The sequence below is a fragment of the Crocodylus porosus genome, unplaced genomic scaffold (genome assembly GCF_001723895.1).
Source record: "Crocodylus porosus isolate Cpor-Errol unplaced genomic scaffold, CroPor_comp1, whole genome shotgun sequence".
Taxonomy (NCBI): Eukaryota; Metazoa; Chordata; order Crocodylia; family Crocodylidae; genus Crocodylus; species Crocodylus porosus.
This window is the reverse complement of record NW_017728949.1, coordinates 66,317,964-66,335,846: the sequence shown is the minus strand read 5'-3', so window position 1 is coordinate 66,335,846 and position 17,883 is coordinate 66,317,964. Positions and strand designations below refer to the sequence as shown.

At 43.2% G+C, this 17,883-nt stretch overlaps 2 protein-coding genes across 2 annotated transcripts in view; one reads left to right on the top strand and one right to left on the bottom strand.

Annotated features, from left to right (window-relative positions):
• Positions 1–5: 5 nt before the first annotated feature.
• Positions 6–17,183, top strand: LYPD1 (LY6/PLAUR domain containing 1; the record flags this gene model as incomplete). Its single annotated transcript, XM_019553604.1, has 3 exons — positions 6–21; positions 311–448; positions 16,721–17,183. Coding segments are annotated over 3 exons (390 nt in total), but the record flags the coding sequence as incomplete, so codon positions are not given.
• Positions 17,095–17,883, bottom strand: part of GPR39 (G protein-coupled receptor 39) — a 118,828-nt gene continuing 118,039 nt past the window's right edge. Inside the window, exon 2 of the mRNA XM_019554391.1 lies at positions 17,095–17,835. Within this exon, the coding sequence (XP_019409936.1) occupies positions 17,312–17,835 (524 nt within the window). The 3' untranslated portion in view covers positions 17,095–17,311. The remainder of the gene's footprint in view (positions 17,836–17,883) is intronic.

Below are 17,883 nucleotides of genomic sequence, written 5' to 3'. Positions count from 1 at the left end.
GCGGATTGCTGCTGGCGCCGGGTAAACGCGCCCCCCCCTCCCCGCTCCCCTCCATCATCCCTCCATCCATTCCGGCCGGCCGCGCAACAGCTGCCGGGCCCCGGCGGCGCAGATCAGAGCCGGCGCGCGGCTATTAGGCGCTGCGGGGCCGGCGGCTTCCTCCTCTGCCCTCTGCCGGCTGCCGCGCGCCCCGGCTTCGGGCTCCCGGAAGCCGCCGCGGCGCCCCCCGCGCCGGCCCGGCCTTGCCCCGGAGCGGGGGTGCTCCCTGCACCTGTTGCTTGACTCCGGGCTCGCCCCGTCTCTCTCGCAGGCGGCGCGCTGCAAATCCAGTGCTACCAGTGCGAGGAATTCCAGCTCAACAACGACTGCTCCGCGCCCGAGTTCATCGTCAACTGCACCGTCAACGTCCAGGACATGTGTCAGAAAGAAATCATGGAGAAAAGTTCAGGTGAGCCCCGACATCCTCCCCCAGCCCCGTGTGCCCTCGGCTCCCCCCGCCCCGCCGCGCCGGGCGGTGCTTTGCTTGCCACTTGTCGAAGGGGCCGCGGCGGCCAAGCCCCACTTAAATATTTCCGAGCGGCTCTCCAGCGCAACGAGGTTCACCGCCCTCCTTTTCAAACGAGGAGTGAAATTTCCAAGCCAAATGTTAATACAGCTGTTAAAATGGTCTTGTGGGCCTCCCATTTCATTTTTACAGCAGTGGGAAATTAATAACAAGTCAATTTAATCTCATTCCAGTTAATTACAGAGCCCCCCCCCCCCCCATGGGAGGAAAGAGCATTAAATGAATAATTCCTTCCTTTCTTTATTTACTCTAGCATTTCTCACGCGGTAAAGGTGGATCTCAAGCAGGGAGAGGCAGCGAGAGCTGGGCTTTCACCCATCAAACAGCCGGTGGGTGGAAATAGATGAGGGATGTGTGAACTGTTTCTGGAGTTCATTGCTGATGGGATGCACCGGGCAGGTGTAGTCTCCCTTAACCATCTTCAGAGGCTTTTGCCCCATTCAGAGTATTTTTAGCAAACACCAAGATAAAAATGCTTTCAAGAGGGAAGAAGCTGCCTGGTAGCTAGTGCTCCTTCCCCTCTGCACAGGAATCATTGTGCTGTGCTGTGCTGTGCTGTGCACTGGTCTTTTCCACATCAAACACTGCACAACATTTTGGAGAGGGCTATTTGTGTTTTAAACAGCAGATCCTGCCTGCCTCCTGCACTCAGCTGCATGCAGCAGCTTTATCGGAGACTACTGGGGCAGGTGCGGTGGGTAGATGAAGAGTGCTCAACTGTTGTTATTTCATGTAGCTTCCTGACCTTATCACAGCTGACAGTGGCGACATTTGGAGAACTGGAAGGATGGAGGGCAGCAGTGGCTCCTTGAAGTTTTTTGAATTGGGTATTACCTCTGTACCCCCAGGTGGAGGAGGGGGTGAGAAACCCACCTCCAAAAAGCAGGAGCACATCGCTGGGCACAGGTCACGCAGTACTGCTGATGGGGAACGAAACACTGGTTCGGGCCCTGTGGAGGATTTGTACTGAAGATTAATTTATACTGAACGACTCAAATGGGAATAGGATATTGGGAGTGTTTTGGCGGTCGTGTCCATGAAGCTGCAGTTTGTCTCTGTCCAATAACAGGGGCTCCATCTATTAATGGGAAATGTAAATGCAGTCGAAGTTCCTGAAATCTAGAATATTGTTTTGCATACCCAGCATTTGGTAATGAATACAATTTACAGCTTTAAAGGATATTTCCAATATACTTATCAGCAACTTTGCACCGTACTGCTAGCCACAGATAACCTGGGGGGTGGGAATCACTGAAAAGAAATGCAATCACCCCTTCCATGCACAGTGGCTGTGTCGTAGGCATTTGCCCTCACTGCAGGTAATGCACCGAGCAGTACACTTCATCTTTGTGAAGGAGGAATGCAGAAAAAGGGAGGGCAATGTAAGGGAAGATTAGTACCTGTCAGTAAGAGAACTGAGTTTTAAAAATGTGAACATAAACTATTTCCCTCAAACTGTGTTGCTGGAGCATTTTATTTTGAGATGTGTTTATGTAGAGAGGATAGTGGCGGTTTGAGATGGTTACAGCTTGTGAAGTTCTTTAAACCTAGGAGCAAGTAGACAAGTGCCTGAAATGCAGGCTTTGCCACATGCACACCGAAGTTGTCTGCATCTTTTTAATAGCGTTGAATGAACGATGTGGCGGAGTCTGAAGTGCTATCAAAATCCCGGGTAGACAGATGCAGTTACCACTCCATAAAAGTGGCACCTGTCCTCATTTAACTCTTAGCACTTTCATTCCCTTGCACAAGATTTTCATTCGAGTTGAGAATTTTAAGCTGTGTCTCCCTCCCAAGATCCAGATCTGTAATCATCTCTTCACTTTGCAGCCAGACCTCTTTTAATCTAGGAACAGTTTACTTAAAATATTTATCTCACTCTTTCCAAAAGATTTAAGGGGCATTTGCTCATATGACGTATGTACCGCTCAGGCTTCAGAAAAGTCAGATTAACAAGGAAGTTTGCAAACTGATTAAACTAGCGTGGCAATACTGAACTGAGAATCAGAACCATTCTAATTGGATCTTACAAAAATTAAGGGTGTATAAACTTGTCTTCATCACTGTGAAGAAATTGATTTGCTAGGGATTAATGAAAGGCGGGGAAATGGTAATGACATTTTCTTTGTTTTTTCACCCTCTCGAGTATTACAGTAGTGATAACAGCAGCCAGAGATGGGGTTTTTTTTGTTATTTGAATTTCCTTTTTAAAAGGAAAACTCTCCTGCAGTGTACAGCACACTAAAATCCATCTTTCATGGTTTAATTTTATAAATGCAGCTCTTGTTCATTTGAAGTCAGGCAGTTATAGACTCCTTGTAGCAGGTAAATCTTAATTTATGTATTCCAAGTGGAGTGAAATTTGCATTATAAAAACTTACCTTCTCCTCAGTCAGTTCTGGAGAGGGTTGGTATTAAAACTAGAGGAAACTGCCATCATAAAGGCCTCAATTCATTTATTATTTTTTCTTCTAATATTTAAATGAATGCAATATAAAATGCCTTATTCTCCCAAATTATTATTTAACAAATTCAACCTCCTTTAACTGTACATTTTATAACTGTTTCTTTCACTCCTGCTTATCACTGAAAGCTGAAAAGTGTTCCAAATATTGATTTTCATTTATAATGGACCTGGAGTCTGAATTTTTAACCCAGTATATAAAGAATGTGAATTTTCAATTACTTGACAGCAAAATCTTGTAATTAGAGTTTTTCCTCTCGACTAGATGCAGTCAAAGAAGTATAATTTAATTTTTATAGACTAACCAATTTGTGCCCTTAGTAAAATATAACTCTGTCAGTGAGCAAAATGTTACAGGTTCTCCTGAACCTTATTTAAAAGTTAAATGCAGTATATTAAAATAAAGTTCATGGTCTGAGTCAGTAACCTAATTGATCCAGTCACCCATCCTTGGCAACACACATTAATCTATTTGTCTGTTTTGTAATAAAAGGGGGTTACTGATTTACATGCTGTGGTATGTCTGTGTTATAGTCATTGGCATGTAGGCAGTTGCTACTTTCTTACATTAAGTTAAGCAATGACAGCTCCAAATATGGCTTAATATTATACCTATACCAACTTCTCACAGATAAGACTGCAGCTCTTAAGAATCTTTTTCATTTACGTTGTAAAATAACTTTCTTAAGCCTTGCTGTAGTCCAGGCAAACCACTCCACAGATGAAGGTAAAATTAGGTTTCAACTTTTTCAGAACTCGCTATACTTACTCAGGAAAATCTCCTGAATTTTAGTATAAAGGCAGTCTGACAGTGTGTATCGTTTTGGACAAGAAAGTCTACAAGTATTACAAAAAGTACCAGGCCTTTAAGAAGGATTTTTTTTTTTTTTTTTTTAACAAGACCCCAAGTTAAAGTAGTTCATCTGTATGAACTATTTAAAAGCAACAGTTCTGAACACGGATTGTCAAAATTAAATGATGAATCTAACATTTCCGGGCACATTTATATTTAAATCAGATCAGCCTAAGTGTTGCCATCCAGTTGTTTCCAGTGGTGCTATATACTACCTAGTTCAAAAAAAAAAAAAAAGTCAAAGTCAGGAAGTATGAAGTTGTTAAGCAGGTGACTGCTGAGCTAGTATAAACCCCACTGCCCTCCCCACCTGCACTTTGTTTTATATCCATGTTGTGATAACACTTAAGGGGCCTATCCAGAATGTACAGAACTAGAGGTTTCATGAAATAAAAGAACTAGTATATATTCTTTTACTCAAGTTTTAGTGGAGTTATTTATTAAGTTTGATAGACTAGGGTTTGTCAGTTGGCTACATTACTCAGTTCCAGTGGGAGATGCAAAAGGACAGTGCTTCACTACTGGCAAGACATCCCAAGAATTAATTTGTTCATTTAGTCTTTAAGAAGCACCAGTAGCTTTTGCTGTTCGTAGCATTGGAGGCGGCAAAGAGACCATATTGGGTCACTTTTGGTCCCATAGCAACTAACTTAAGGGATACCTTTTTAAGGTTAGCTTTTCAGCTGAAACAGCAGCTGATTTCTGAAGACAGATCATATAGATGAACTGTTTGACAAATGAGTTCATTTCCCATCATATTAATTCCACTTGCAAATATTTCATGGAAACATCAGTAATTGATTTTCTTTCCTAATACGGAGTTTGAACACTAAAACATCAAAGCTGCTGCTTTTCAAAGTGAAAACAGAAACTAAATGCACCACTTGTTGAGACTGAATGAAACCTTTTAGCTATTCATTCATTTATTCTATATAAATGAAGCTGATATTAAAAAAACCCCAACAGTCTTTCTTTTATTGAAGATGAGCTAACCATGTAAGGGTTGATCCAAGATCCAATGTCAATAGGAGTCTTCAGAGCCATGAATTCTGATAGGCTTTGAAATCAGACCCACAGAGCCGGTTAAGAAAAGGTCACCTTGTTTTAAATCTCCAAATGGAGAAATCGTACACCCAACATTAAGGTGTACTACAAAATGATTACTCATTATAAAGAAATGATTTTTAAAAAACAGATTAAACTTGCAATACAAGGAGTGTAAAGAACCAAATATAGTTGGGGGGGTGGGGGTGGGAAGAGGGGAATCAAAGGAGAGATGTGGAAATTGGTCTCATAATTTTTCAATCTCAATATTCAGTTGCTATAAATATACTAGGCTGTTTAATTTTTAAAACAAAAGACTTCGTGCTCTTGCTACCTTTCCATTAGGTAGCTGTGAACCTACTTCACACCATTTATATTATACCATTCCCCAGCATTTGCATTAAAAATGCCATTCGGAATCGACAAGAGTAGCTCTGCAATGGGCATTTAAAAAAAAAGTGGTATCTGTAGAAGTTAAGGTTGTCAGTTTCTTTTGTAAAGGCAGTCGCACGCAACTTCGTTAATTCTATTAATCTGCAATAAAAGCTTCTCGTGTTTGTTTGGTTTACAATGGCATTTTCCATGCATTCATTTGGTGTAGAATACAGCAATGTAATTAAAGCAATTACTGTAAGTGTTCACTTAAAGCAATTCATAGGAACAAACAGGAACATGACTGTCATTTCACTGGTGAATTTTAATTGCTGTTTGTAAGAAATAAGCTTCCTGAAGAGTGTAAGTCACCCATTTTAGTAAATGCAGGGAAGCTAAAGTCAGTATTCTGCCTTCCGAGCCCTAGAGCGTCACTGCTCATCTTTTATTTACTATCCCACGTGTGACTCCCGGAGATCATAGAAATGCACATTCTTCTCAGTGCATGTGCACAACTCTGTTGATACAAATAGCAATTATACACTTATGGCAAACTGAGACTGTTGCCTATTTTAATCTTCTGTCAGCAAGTATACATAGAGGATCATTCTGGGCATTAAAGTTTTATATGAAATGGCTTTACCTTCAGCACGCATTAAAACACAGCAAGGAGCACCCGTCAGTCAAACCAGTTTTTCAGGTTCTATACTTTTAAAGGACATTGTGTAAAGTTATTTTAATAATCATGTTTGACAATTTGCATACAAATAGGTATAGAGGGGAAGCATCCACATAGTATCTATTTTAAAAATGAATATAAAGTATACTATATATTGCCAGGTTAGGAGGGAAAAATTCTCTCTTACCAATTACCAGTTAGAATCTTATTTTGCTCTGGTAGGTGCCCAATGGAATAAAAGCATAGTAACCAATATCCACAGCATCTAAGCTCTGCTGATGCAGATAAAAGCTTGCATGTAAATAAAAGAATGATGGTATATGTCATTAACTTTCACTATATGCTGTAAATTCAGAGCTGTGGATATATTACCATTCAGAAACTGTTTTCAGATGCCAAGCTGTAGGGCATGTTCTCTTATTAATAAATTGCTTCCAATTTTTAGTTGCCTATAACACTACCAAGCAAGCAGGAGATGAACTGAATTAAGTGCATTAGGTAAGGCGAAACCATGGAGATTTTATAATAAATTGCTATTTTGAGTGCTTTTAAATATAGGGAAGCAATGATGGAGCTAGCAGTTGATTTCCAGTAGTTTATGACTTGAAAAGCATGAAAAAGATCCAGACGCACAAGTGTTGAAGTACTGTATTATTTTAAGGAAGTTGTGATATCTGGTCCAGTGAATTTCATTTCTCACAGGACACGGACAATAGCTTTTTATGCTCTTTTCTATTTCATGGACTTGTATAAAAGGTGTATACATTGATGGGATATAATGCCCAAGGCTGGTAGCTCTGTGCTGTCTCCTCCTGGTGCACCATTTTACGCATTGCGTTTCATGTCTAAATTAAACTTAATATCAAAAACAAATTTCCAGCGACCGAACCAGAACTTTCACTAGCGCCCAGTGAGCTTCTCAAACGCAAGAAAGTAGAGTTTGTGACAATAATTTTCCTTTCATGCAGTTGTTTTTCTTTTTATAGCCCGATATCTGTTGGCAAACTTGAGAGAGATTTCACATGCCAAGTTTATAGCATTTAAGAGCTCTAGTGATGCTGGAACCAGAAACTAAAAATAATTTTTAAATGCAGCTTTCTGGTGCTCATACGGAAGTCACTGAGAGCAGGTTTGGGCTCTTTAGTATTAAATGTTCAAAATAAATAGCAGCATATAAAGTTGCATGTAAGCAACATATAAATTCTTAAAAGGTCTTCTTTTATATGAAGGACCTGTGAAGAACCAAAACCAGGTTTCTATGACTTTGAGTACTACGCTTATGTTGTGCTAGTATAGTTATGTTGGGTAGGAGTAAGGGTGATAATCAGTCACTGAGATAGCTGTGCTGGCAGAAACCCAAGTCTCAATACAATTATACTAGCAAAAAAATGTTGCTGGGATGGGTTTTTCTATATGGGGAGCTGATTTAGGCTAGACTGCCAAAAGAGGTCTCTTGCTGGTATAAACTGCATCTTTCTGGCATTGCTGTACCAATGTAGCCAGGCTGGCCAATCTGTTTTAAGTGTTGTTATATGTGAATCTTGACTTGCAAGAGGTGAGAGCATTGTCCCTGGCCCTGCATATACGTATGCCAGCAAATAAGTTTACGATGGAGATAGTCCCATTGAACTCAGTGCAACTCCTTAAAAAAACAAAACAAATAACACACATTGAATGAACTGGAGCTGTTCACACAAGTCAAGTTATCCATGGGTGTAAACATTTGCAGGGTTTCCCCGGTTTATTTAGTGGAATTAAGACTATATTAAACAGTTATACAAAAAAAACCACCACTCGGCTTCAATCCAGAGTGCTAGGAAGCCAGCTTTCACTTTTCACACTGGAAGCAAAAGTACACTTTCAATCTCAATATCCAAGACTGCTGTTTACCGTTTGAGAGGACCATGCAAGACAGCTTTGCTTGAAATGTTGCACGATTTGCCAGTTGGCTGTCAGTGGACATTACAGAGTTTTAAAAAAATAGATACAACAGCAAGACATAAAAAGTTAAGCTAGTCAGATGAAAGCTGGAACTGTGGCTTAACTGTTGGAGCATCATTGTTTATAATCTATACTTGGCGTTTGCTAAAAAAAAGTCTATTTGATGACACCATAAAACTAGAAGCTGCACTTACACTTTCCTAATCAATGCATATTTTTAAGCAGTTTAATGCCTCACTTGTGCTTTGTGAGGCTGCAAGCAGTAGGATGGATTTTCTTGTGTCATTATTTAGAACAATATTAACAAGTCGGTTTTGCTTTAGACTTCCAGTGCCATAATTGGGCGGCATGATTTGATGCCATGTTCTACAATATTGTAAAAGAAATCACAGCAATCCAGTCCCTTGTTCTCTGTATCCAGCAATTATCCTGTTTCATCTAAGAGATTTTCATTTCCACAAAACATGATCATGGCACATAGGTCAGAAGAAAGAAAAAAAAAAAATCAAAGCTTAAAAAAAGTCTTGTGGCTCAAAACTGCCTGTCGATACTGTATTTGCAGAAATTTACAAACAAATCACTGAATAAAATGTTAATGTAGTCATTCCACGGCAGCATTAGTTGAAAATGTATATGAAATACTACTTAAAAACTATATCTAGCATCTTAGCTGTTTTCCACATATCTTATGCCACCAGCAATGGGTATGTTCATCAGAATTATATACTTATTATACTTATACGGTGCAATTTTTTTTACCCCTGAATAAAGATATGAAAGAGGGAAGGACAGCCACAGCTCTAAATCCTGGGTTTAAGAGTCAGGACCTCTGTATTGTAGTAGCTACAGACATCAAATCTTTTAACCTCTACGCCTCAGTTTCCTCCTCGATACAATGAGGATCATAATTTCATATAATGAAGATTGATTAATGGTTTATAAAGCACTTTGAAAGTCTTTCCTGAAAGGTACTACATAAATTCAGATTGTTATTAAAGGCACTAATTAGCTTCCGTGGGAGTTCTGAGAGAGTAGGGCCTGCTAGATTCAGTCTAAAATGAAAAAAATGTCATTTTAAGTGAGTGTATACATAAAATAAACCTACCCAATTCTTTTTGTTTTTTTTTCAAGCAGCTTCTTCGCTTAAACAAAAAGCACAAATTAACAGATTAAGTTTTTTTCTAGCATGAGTCTTTCTAGCTGCATGTCAGCAAGGGTGGAGTAAACAAATGTTTGCTCCTAGAAGAATAATGCAAGTCACCATTGCTTTTCAACATTCAGAAGGGCTCTGTCAGTCACATTTTAATATATTTGGGACCTTACTAGATAAAATATTCATAACCACTTTTTCTATAAGGCAGAGAGCAAATCCCAAAAGAACTAGTTGCATCAGATCACTGTATAATGAAACATTTGAACAAATACTAAAGCAGAGATACTTTGCTTCACAAACTATTGAAGAAGGGAAAAAATAGCCATTACAAAGGTCTCCGTTGGCCGTTAATATAAGCCATTCCCTGATCCAGGACCTATCCTAGTCCCTGTGTGATTTTACAGTGTGGTCTTGAACATCTCTAGATGCATTGAAATTGGAAATGAAATAAATCAAAATCTCTTGTTTTATATAAATTACATTATATTTAATTTGATTAAATATTTCAAATAATCTATGTAATTATTCTGACTTTATGGTAAGTGCTCACTTTATGTTTCAGTGAACACCTTGAGGAGTTTCTATTACACTTAGCTTCAGAAATGCAACGATCAGTAGGATGAAATGCAGTAGTCATTAAATAGCTCACACACAGTTTAGGGCAAGAAATAAAGAATGACATATACAATTGAAACTGCAGAGAGAATTTAGGTAGACAGATGAGACACAGACTAAGTACATCAAAAGGAGATAAATTTACAGATTCAGAAGTGGAAAAATTCAGAGAAATAAGTGAGTCCATTCAGCAAGCTATTATAACAAAGGTGGCTTAAGGAGTCTTTTCAGGTTTGTACACACAGCATTCAGTCTTCTTTTTACAAACAGGCGAATGAGAACAACATCCAAGACAAAGAATTGATATATCATGAAAGGGCATCATTAAAGCTCAGATAATTAACCATTGCCCATTTCACATGGGAGGTGCGTTTGTGCTAAAGTGTAAATTGCAGTTTATACAGAATAGACTAATGGAGGAAACACCAAAAAATGCTGGTGAGCTAGGGGCCAGATCTATAAGAACAGCATTTAGAAGTTTTAGCTGACAAGCTAATAGTACAGGGGTGGGCAAAATACAGCCTGTGGGGACAAATCTGGCCCATCAGGCCATTCTAGCCAGCCTTCAGGGCCCCTAAAAAATTTCAAAAATTAATATTTATCTGCTCCTGTCTGCCTATCAAAGATGACAGGAGCCAGGGACAGCAGGAGCCAGCAACAAGGCCAGCCCAGCAGCACCCTCCATCACCCCCGCCCCCACAATCGGAAGCCTCCGTCTGCCCCAGCTTCCCTGCGCTCCTGCTTCAGCACCATGTGGCCCCAGGGCAGCTGCATTGCCAGGCTGCAAGAGTACAGGGCCACACGGGTACCCCGGGGCCAGAAGCGGAAAGGTGTGTGCAATGAGGTAGGGGGGAGAAAGAGAGAGAGAGGCACAGAGAGTGTGCGAGTGTGAGAGAGAGAGTGTGTGCGAGAGGCACAGAGTATGTGGAGGGCATGGATCTGTGCATGGGGTAAGGTGGGTTGCTGCTGCAGGCTGGAGCCAGGGTGGCACCAAGCCGTTCCTGGCAGGGGGCTCAGCTGGGCTGTGCTTGGAGCAGGTGGCTGCAACGCTAGGAGGGGGCTATGGTGAATTTTGGGGTGACCGCTGCCCCCCACGAGCCCCTCCCAGCGCCACTGCCATCCACCCTGAGTGCAGCCCCAGCCCAATGCCCCTGCTGGGAAGAGCCCAGCACCAGCCTGCAGCAGCAGCCCACCTCACCCCACATGCAGGTCCAGGGGCACCCCCCCACCATGCTCTCCCAGGGTGCGTGAAGCAGCAGGAGTCCCGTGTCCCCCAGACGGCCCACTTGCGACTCCATCCCCCTGCTCTGCTCCGGCTGTGCAGCGCCTGCCCCTGCTCCTGCCCCAGTCCTACTCCCTCCCTCACCACGGGGGCCTCGATCTGTCCCCCTCCCCATGCCCATTCCCTTGCCCCTTCCCCAACTGACTTACTGACCAGACACCACTGTCCATGCTGCCTGGCTGCATAATTGGAGTTGTATTGGTACTGGCCAATATGGCTTGTTTAAAAAAAATAAATAAAATCAGCTATCGCTATTGGTCCCAAAATCCTCAATCATGCACCCTTACTTACTGGTTATCCTTTAGCTTTGAGCAGGCACAGTCTTGCAGGGAAGGGAAGCCCTGTGTTGTCCCAGCAGGGAACAGAAGACGGCAGAGCAGGGAGGAGGAGGAGCGGCAAAGGGGCCTGGTTCCCATAGCCTAAGAAAACAGCTCGTGGATCAAGCAAGTAGCTGCTCCTTCACAGGTGCTCCCTCCCTCCCAGCACAGGGCATCGTGTGGGCTGTGTTGTCCGGCTGGCCTTGCCTCCTCCCTCCATCCCCCTAGTCAAAGGGCTCTGGGAGCCGGGAGTGGCTCCCAGCAGCAGCTGTGTCTGAGCTGTTGCATTATCGGTTAATCATTTAACTGACACAATTTGAGGAGATTAACCCAGTATTTTTAAACTACACTTGCATCTAAAGTGCCTAAATGTCCCATCTACTGCCTCTTCCCCCTTCTTTTGTAGGCGAGATTAGGTATGGGCACGCCTCCCCTTCCAGGGCACACCTTGCAAGTTGTCACAAGTGGAAGAGTGTAGTTGGTGACTCGGCAGGGTCAGACATTTGCACAGATGCTAAGCCTGCCAGTTTTGTCAGGACTGAGATGACTGTGCCCATGCCCAGAAACATAAGCCGAGGTGTGTTGGAGATTTTGCCAAGAGAAACATTATATCTGCCCTAGAGCTAGACAGCATGGTGGGCAGTAGTGATCGCCACAGCGCTCCAGTGTTGGGCTCAGACCCTAGCAAGGCTTGTAGGTGCCCAGTCCTCATCTGACTCTAGCCTATAATGTTATATTTGACCCAGACCTTTTTTGGGGTTGCCCCTTTACGTTGTTGTGAAAAGGCTTGTGGGCAGCTATACACACTGTAGTGGAAAAGGCATGTCTCCCTTTATGTTTGGAAAGCAGCATTTTGTAACACTAGATAAACAAAATTTAAATTATGCATGGTACAGTCTATGGGAAAACTAATGAAATGGAGCTGCCAAATCCCTTTGGATTTTCTGGTTTGTTTTTGCTTCTAGTAGATTAGAGAACAAAGAGAAGAGAACAACATGGAGCTAGAACGGTTTCTCTTGTTTAAACAGTTGTTCACTACACGCTTCATCTGCACTAGAAAGTCCTTAAGCAAAAGAAGGTTGGCCCTACCTTAGTTTGAATAAGACACTACTATATGCACCCAAATCCAAGACAACTTTGAATTTAAGACAACTCTCTAATGATTAGATTCTGTACATCAAAAATTAGGAAGTTGTTATAATCTGCCATAGATAGAATCTAATTATCGGAGGGTTGTCCTAATCTGCCCTCCACCCCGAAGCAGTGGAGGGGCACAAAGGGCCAGACCCCCAGCTCACCTGTGCCCACCCCCCACACCTGTTGCTTGCCTCTTCTCTCCCTTACACCTCCCCCATACCACTTTTACCTTCTGGGCGGTAGCTCTGGCTCCAGAAGAGTCAGCGATGGTGGTAGCTCTAGGCCCAGATGGGCTGGAGCCAGAACTGGAAGTAAGGTGGGGGAGGGAATTGTTGCATGGACACAGACAGGCCCCGTACCCCACTACACAAGTACCCCAGACTGGTACTCAAATCCAAGATGCTGGGTGCCCCCCTTAGTAATGGGGGGAGGGTGTAAAATCTCATCTTCCGTTTAAATAAATGTGGTACACTTTACCACTAAGTCAGACTGTTTGATAGTGCTACTATCACAGTACGACAGGCATTTAGGGCTAGATCAAATCGAGGACCTGGGCTCGGTGATGCTGAATGCAGAAGCATCTGTCCCTGGCATGGGACCTAGAAACTTGAATGAGCCCGAGGCTCCCAGCGCAGCACAGAGCTAGGCATCTCAGAACAGAGTTTAAAATAGTTAGCTTGCCAAATGGAGAGCCACAATCATTTGCCAGTAGGAAAACACTAAATATGATGTTTTTTTAATCTTGTTGTCAAAAGCAAGGACCTAAGGAGTTCAGGTGACTGTACAGCCTGGCCCAGTTAAAAACAAGATTTAGGCACTCACCTATAATTGTAATTAAAAACAGAAACAAAAAACCCTGCTCAGCAGCTTTAACCCTGGAGATGAGTAAGCTTCCTAGGGCTACATGAATGTTCTGTAAAGCAAATGGCCTCTCCAGTTTATACAGTTTAGAGCTTCTTTTCTCTTGTCCTTGTCCCAAAAGGGAAACAGAGGAAGTATAGTTGTATTTGATTAAAACTTGAACCAAACAGTAAACCACATACTGGCAGCATTTCCCTCCCATTTTTAAATTGGCTTTCATCATGCCACAACAGCATTGTAATATGACAAGTGCAGAAGCATTTTTCCCTGCCTAAACTTAGATAACACATGGCAGCTCCTGGAGCCCTCCTGACGACTAAACTAGTTATTTATGATTGAAGCATATTTCAGACCTCAGAAGGGTCCCTCTGTATTTGAAATTAGTATAGGTATAGGTCCTGACCCTGGACAGCTGCAACCAAGCCAGATTGCTACCACAAACTTAATGGAAGTGCTGTAAATTTGTAATTTGCAAAGAATGATCATAGTTCTTACTAGTAGCTAGGAATGTGAATAGGCAATCATTTGGGAATGGGATTTCCCATAGGAAGACAGAGTTATGAAGACCCACAAGAGAACGTCCCAGTGAGATTATATTGCTGGGCAGATCATTTCTTCTCTTTAAGCATGAACATCTTCCATCTGTTAATGAAATTACAGTCCTGGAATTTCAAAACTCTACCTAATCTGTAGGAACGTCGTATTTTGTTTTCACAGGAGCTCATTAACTGGAATTCACCCTGCAGGATTGCCTGAAAGCAACTGCAGGAGGATGGAGTTCAGGTTCCAGGACTACACGATCATCTTCCAGAGTTCCCTAGCAAAAGCCTGGAAGCTTACATTTAAGGGCACGATCAAGTTCACAGGACTGAACGTAGGCCTTCAAAAAGTAGCACAGCTACAAGGATCTGACAACTTCAGAGAAGTAAAGTATAACCCAGTATGTGTGCAAATCATGAACAAGTCACTTATTGGACCCATAGCCATCAAAGTAGAAAGCTCAGTAGGAAGGACAAAAGGGAATTTCCCGATTTATGGAACAGGAATCCTCCACTATTGTCAGCATTTTAAAAGCTTCCCATTTAAACAGGGGGAAAGTCCAGATTTATTGCTATTTGCACAAAAGCCATATAGAGGAGTAGCTGACCTAGAAGTTTGGACAACTGGGAGGGGGGGGGGGAATCATAGACAAAACACTAGACAACTTTATGAGGGGGAGACAAGTTGGGTCTCCAACATAACAAACACCAGTGGTAAAAGGTACTGGAAAGTCTACATGATACATTTTCAAATTTCCTTGCATGCAGACTACCTTGAAAGCATCATTTCTAGAAGGTGGAAGAAGTTGTAGTAAAGTTTACTCAAGCAGGAATGCTTTCTGGTGCTGAAATAAAGGTAAATTGAGGATTAGACAGATTAAAATCGATATTCAAAGATTAATCCAAAATAGGTGTAATCCCAGCTCTGGGTCTGCGGGAGGTATGCCTTTGCCTACAGTGGGACCAGGTCTTCACTTGCACATAAAAATTTTCTCTAGATAGCTTTCAGAACCCAGAAAGTCCTACCTTATTACTGTATTTACTCAAATCTAAAAGGATTTCTTCCCCCCACCCGTTCAGCACAGAGGGAAAAAAAAGCCCCTCATCTTAGATTCAAGTATGGGCAGGGGAGGAGGTGGCCGGCTGTAGCTTCAGCTGATATCCCCGCCACTACCTGCCGCCTGCAGCCTCTGCTTCCCCTTGCGGCTCTGGCTCCAGCTCAACTCCGTGCCGGCCAGGGGCAAGGAACACGCAGTATACGCAACCTCTGGTTCCCGCTCAATTATGCAGCAGTGGCAATACCACCAGCCCCTGCTCCAGGGCCAAAGCTTCTGCTGCCAGCATCGCCGCATGGCTGGGCTGGGGCCGGAGGCAGCATGGGCTGCATCCTCCCCATCCTTGGCCAGAGCTGCAAGGAGAAGGTAAGCAGCATTGGGAGGTGAAGGACAGCATCACTAGGAGGGGCTGGAGGTACAGGGGGGAGAGGATAAGTACCAGGACAAGTAGGTGTCAAGGGATGCATGCACCATGAGGGGGGCAGGCAGGAGTGGGAGTAAGTGGCGGGGGGGCAGGCAAGAGGGGTGCAAGTGGGGGAGGGCAGGTGTGGAGCATGCAGGCAATGGACAGGGGAAGCAAGCAGCAAAGGGAAGAGGTCACATCATCTGCCCTCCCTTACCTACCCCCACTGCTGATTTCCATGATGCAGCAGCCGGGAGGGGGAGGGGGGGAATTAATTTAATACAACCCTCCAAAAATTAGATTCCAGCCATGTTTAGAATTCAGTTATTGGGGGATTCAGGTAAGTCTTGGATTCCAGTAAAAACAGTAACGCTGCACTAAACTTCAGCGCAGCATGTAGGGATCGATTAACATAAGACCAGCCTGTTCATCTCTTCCTGCTTGGGACTGGGAGTCCTTTCCCCAGGGCATAACTGAAGTAGACTTGCACTACAGAGATGCACGGGAAGGGGGCAAGGGGGTTGTTCTGTGCCAGTTAAGACTGGCAGAAGCCTCTGTTAGACTCTGTGGTTGCCTCGTTGCTCCAATTCCCAAGGGATCGAGCTGGCGGCTGTACAAACCGTAATTGAACTCACGAGCCATACTCCCAGTTCTTCCTTGGCCTCTCTCAAAAGTCCTGTCCCACGTGTACTAGAGATTCAATGCCTGGTGGGGCTGAGCGTTGGAGTACAAAGCAACACATCATCCCTTCAGGGGAATCCTCCTGTTCTCGCACCCCCTTGGGTAACACCTGGGCTTAGAGGCAAGGTGGTTTTCACAACCTTGGAAGTGTGTTAGTCACCTAAGGATTGCCTACGCCTCCACCAGGTCCTCAGTCCTTACGGTAAATCTAAGGGTAGTACATGCTAAGGAGAACCACGAGGAATAAACTACAGAACTACCACAAGCGGTTAACATGGAGGAGGGGGCACAATGGTTTATTTTATAACCTTGTAAAACACTTGAAAATACCTTCCACATACATCAGACTGTGCTCGGCTTCCATCCGTTAAAAAGCAGTTTGTGATGAGTTTTTCCAGTAGGTTTACTTGTAAATCAAGTAAACGAATGTTTTGGAAACTGCTGATTTCAGAGTTGTACATCTTTCCAGCTTCTGCCGCTGGCTTGCAGTTTCTGGTTTTAAAAGACCCGTGGTTTAAAAACGTATTCTGTTCATTTTACAAGGCTCTATCGGGTTATTTTTAACAAATAAGAAATTTAAACAAGGGCTGTCATTTCCTAGCGAAACAGGGGCCTACGTACCACCCCGCTTTAGTTGTCATGGATTTATACTGCTTGTATCAATCTGAACATTTCAACATGAGCATGTAAGGATCTTCAAACTGGTGGGCTAATGTTCACCTTCATATCAAGCTAATTAAGTCATGTTCTGTCTTGCAGGAATCCTGTATCGCAAATCCTGCGCATCTTCTGCGGCTTGTCTCATAGCCTCCGCTGGATACCAGTCTTTCTGTTCCCCAGGGAAAGTGGACTCCGTTTGTATCAGTTGCTGCAACACTCCGCTCTGCAATGGCCCTCGACCAAAGAAGAGAGGAAACTCCGGCACGGTGCCTAGGGCAGGCATGATAACTACTATTTTGTTCCTTAAATTGGCTCTTTTTTCATTGTATTGCTAAAACTTTGAGGATGCTTTATTGTCCTGGCATTGTTTGTTTTGTGTCTCCCTTTCTTCGAAGGACACTGCTCTTCTTGCTGTTTGCTTCCAAATCACTAAAGAGAAGTTTGGTCCAAGAGGGGTTTGTTTTTTTTTTTTGGTTCGTTTTCTTGTTCGGTCAGCAACTAATAAATTCAAGTACCAGATCGAATCTCTTGTGCACTTTAAAAAACACAAAAACAAAACAAAAAAATCCTAACAACAGCACACACAACTCTTGCTTCATTTGTGTAGCTGGAAACAAGTCTACCAGAAAAACTATTTAAGATCAACAGTTGTTTTAGGTCAGCGCTCAACAAACTTTGCCTTGTGTGGAGTCACATTTCATGTTCGCGAAGGCCGTTCTGTGCCGCTAGACTGGGCTCTACATTAGTCTCCAGTGGCATTTCATCCAAGTTGGGCTCCAGCGATTCAACACTCAGTTTTTGTGGACTGCAGTCAGGCTTGGTCTCATTCTGAAAAGTACTTAAGAAAACCTTGTTATTGGGCCTTGTAGAAGAATTGCGTTTTGACGACATGAAGATCAATGGACGCATAGAGCGGGCGCTGCTGGCTCTGGAATTCAAATGGGCTCGCAGGAGCTTTTGTTTGTTGGCATGCTCGACCGTCAGATGACAGCGGACGACCTGCAGAAACACATCCCGGAACTGCTGAGAAGAGATGTTGTACAGGAGCGGGTTGACTACAGAACTGAAGTAAAAGAAAGCGTCAGCAATGGGGAGAAGGGTGATGTACGCTCTGAAGTAGGGTATCGTCCAGTCTTGCTTGGGCTTAACAGCGGCCATGATCCTCCGAATCTGGTTTGGCATCCAACATATTGCCAGAGTTGCAACAATCAGTCCTGTGAGCAAAAGGAAGAGAGAGCACGCATGTGAAACAAATCATAAAA